Here is a 2,657-nt window from a genome sequence, read left to right on the forward strand (position 1 = left end):
ACTATATATATATTATATATATACTTAAAATAATCACATCAAAACTAAAAAATCACTTTATATAACGTCGTAATAAATCTAAAAGAAAATTTATAAATGATAAATAAGAGCAATTAAAACCCCTTATAATCTCTAGATTAAAACAAATATTATGTAGCTACATGGAGTACCTGATATTATCAAAAATATGCATGTCTGTTTCGTATAATCATTTGTAAAATTGCGATGGTTCTTAGTACATGATGCATGTAGTATGCTTGCCATTAAAAATAAATTAGTAATTGTCAAATTGTTTGTAAGACATTAGAATTGAATTATTCATAATTGCAATCTAGAAACATGTGATTAAACTCACAAATGTTAGAATATTAGGATATGATAAGGAATTAGGTATTATTTGAATCGTCAAGTATTATTTTCATAATGCACGAGCAGAATGCTGATAAGCAAATCGCAGATCATAGCTTTACCTCGCTGGAAGGAGATGATCGTCTGGCTCAGTTCTTCGATCATGTGAACACGACGCCCTTTTATTCCCATCACTGTATTTTTACGTACATAGTTTAAAAATCGATGGAAAACATATATAAACTGCACGAAATTATTTAAAATGCAACTACTTTATTAAAAATTATAATAAAATAAGCAAAGTAAATATGTAGCATGTGATATTTAAACTAAATAAGTATATATATAATGTTTTTTTTAAACTAAAAATAAAAAATCATATCCCCAGAAAAGATCGTTTTTTAAATAGGGGTAGCATATTATACTCATATACTAACACGTATTGGAAACACATAATCATATTTCCTTATAATACAGGGTATTCCAGATTTTAACGGCCAAATTTTGCCAGTATATTCTAAATGGACTATTAGTTATTTCTAAGTGTGCTAAAAGTATTATGGTACCTTTGACCTTAAATGGTAAACACTGCTCACACAAACAGATTAAATGTAAATTTTGTTTAATGTTACTATACTATTCTCTACAAAATTCTTATTTTGATCATAAATTTTTAATAAAGCTTTAAACAATCTATATTTAGGTAACATTTTTTTTACACAGGCCTATATAATATACTGACAAAATTGGACCGTTAAAACCTGAAACATCCTGTATACATATTACGGTCAATGTACATATTCCGGGCATTGCATAAATTGACCTGGGAATTCTATAGAATGCTCAGAGGGTTTCAGTTAATCTATAAAGTATGCTTCAGTTGACTGTGTTTAGAGCACGGGGTGGGGAGGAATGTTTTTAAGCTTGTGTAAGTAAAACAAACCATGGAAATTTAAAACTGTATACACAATGTCATTAACATGTTACGGTCAATCAATAAAATATGTTTCAGTGGGGTGTGTTTAGAGCATGGGTAGGGACGGCTAAATGATCTTAAGCTCTTGTAAATGAAACAAACCATGGAAATTTAAAAATTCGCCACCCCGCATACTTTAAACACAGCCAACTGAAACACATATTATAGATTGTCAGAAACTCTTTAGGCATTCTGTAGAATGATCGGACATTCTATACAATGTTCATACATATACATACATATATATATATATATATCATAATAATTCATAATTTTTAATTGTTAATAAAATTTATAGTCATATTATTATTATGAATATTAAAATATCATTAATTATATTTACCTTTACCAGAATCACTGTTGCGTATAACAACTTCATCTTTGCAATAATTTTTACCAGGAATCCGAGTAGGCTTTGCAAATTTGCCACTATTTTTTATTACTTCACCAGGACCAAGTATGGAAGTAGCAGTAGGTGAAGCAACCATCAAAGGTGAAGCCAATGGATTTGCAAGTGTTTCTTCTGTCTGTAAATATAATTTCAGTTAATAAGTATAAAAATAGAATATTATTAAAAATAAGAAGGAGAATTCAAGTACATTATCAAGGTGCGATAATTTATGAGTGTAATATACATCCATAGAGTCTGTGTGACGCCATTGTTTAGCTCGCAGTTCTATGAGTTCCAACAAGTGAACCCTAGTCGTCAGATCTAGTTTCTCGTCTTGACTTCCATTCCTTATTGCGACAAAAGCTCTGTCCAGCTGATCTGATTTTGCAAAGATATTATCCAAAGAAATAGTAAAAACTTAAATATGTAGTTAAATTTTCAACACGACAAATATTTCATACAAATTAATAATATACTATTAATTTCTAAATTAATTTAATAATAATATTTAAAAATAAAAATACTAAATATATGTAATATTACAAGGAATTCAATAGAACATAAAGAATATACCTTTGTAAATAGCTTCTAGTTGATGTGCATAAAGTTTCAAATGATTACACATTGTAACCACATTCATTTGCAGCGTTTGGTCATGGAAGCCACTAGTTAGTTGCATCGTAACATTGTCGATTAAGGACACTATGTCCTCCACTATTGAACAAATGCATAATTCGTTACAATGAATAACAAAGTGATAAAATATCTATATATAGAATACATATGGTTTTGTCATATGAATATTTTTCTTGATATAAAAATAGAACTATAGTTCATAAAACTATTGTTTAGATAGTATTTAATATATAAACTAAAATATTATTAGGTTAGAGTTACATATCAAATATTAATTAAGAACTTTTGCATTTTAATACAAATTTA

At 28.0% G+C, this 2,657-nt stretch overlaps 1 protein-coding gene across 2 annotated transcripts in view; it reads right to left on the bottom strand.

Moving 5' to 3' along the window:
- The window catches only part of LOC106784565, a gene marked incomplete at its 5' end in the record, with an annotated part of 7,564 nt that extends 5,135 nt beyond the window's left edge, over window positions 1–2,429 (bottom strand). The window contains 4 exon segments of one of the 2 annotated variants that reach the window (XM_014744267.1): window positions 471–542; window positions 1,668–1,851; window positions 1,924–2,093; window positions 2,289–2,429. In XM_014744267.1, coding sequence (XP_014599753.1) covers window positions 471–542; window positions 1,668–1,851; window positions 1,924–2,093; window positions 2,289–2,429 — 567 coding nt within the window. 2 annotated transcript variants of the gene reach the window in all.
- Between the last annotated feature and the right edge of the window lie 228 nt (window positions 2,430–2,657).

This window comes from Polistes canadensis, unplaced genomic scaffold (assembly GCF_001313835.1).
Source record: "Polistes canadensis isolate GaletaPanama2010 unplaced genomic scaffold, ASM131383v1 scaffold_37, whole genome shotgun sequence".
Taxonomy (NCBI): Eukaryota; Metazoa; Arthropoda; class Insecta; order Hymenoptera; family Vespidae; genus Polistes; species Polistes canadensis.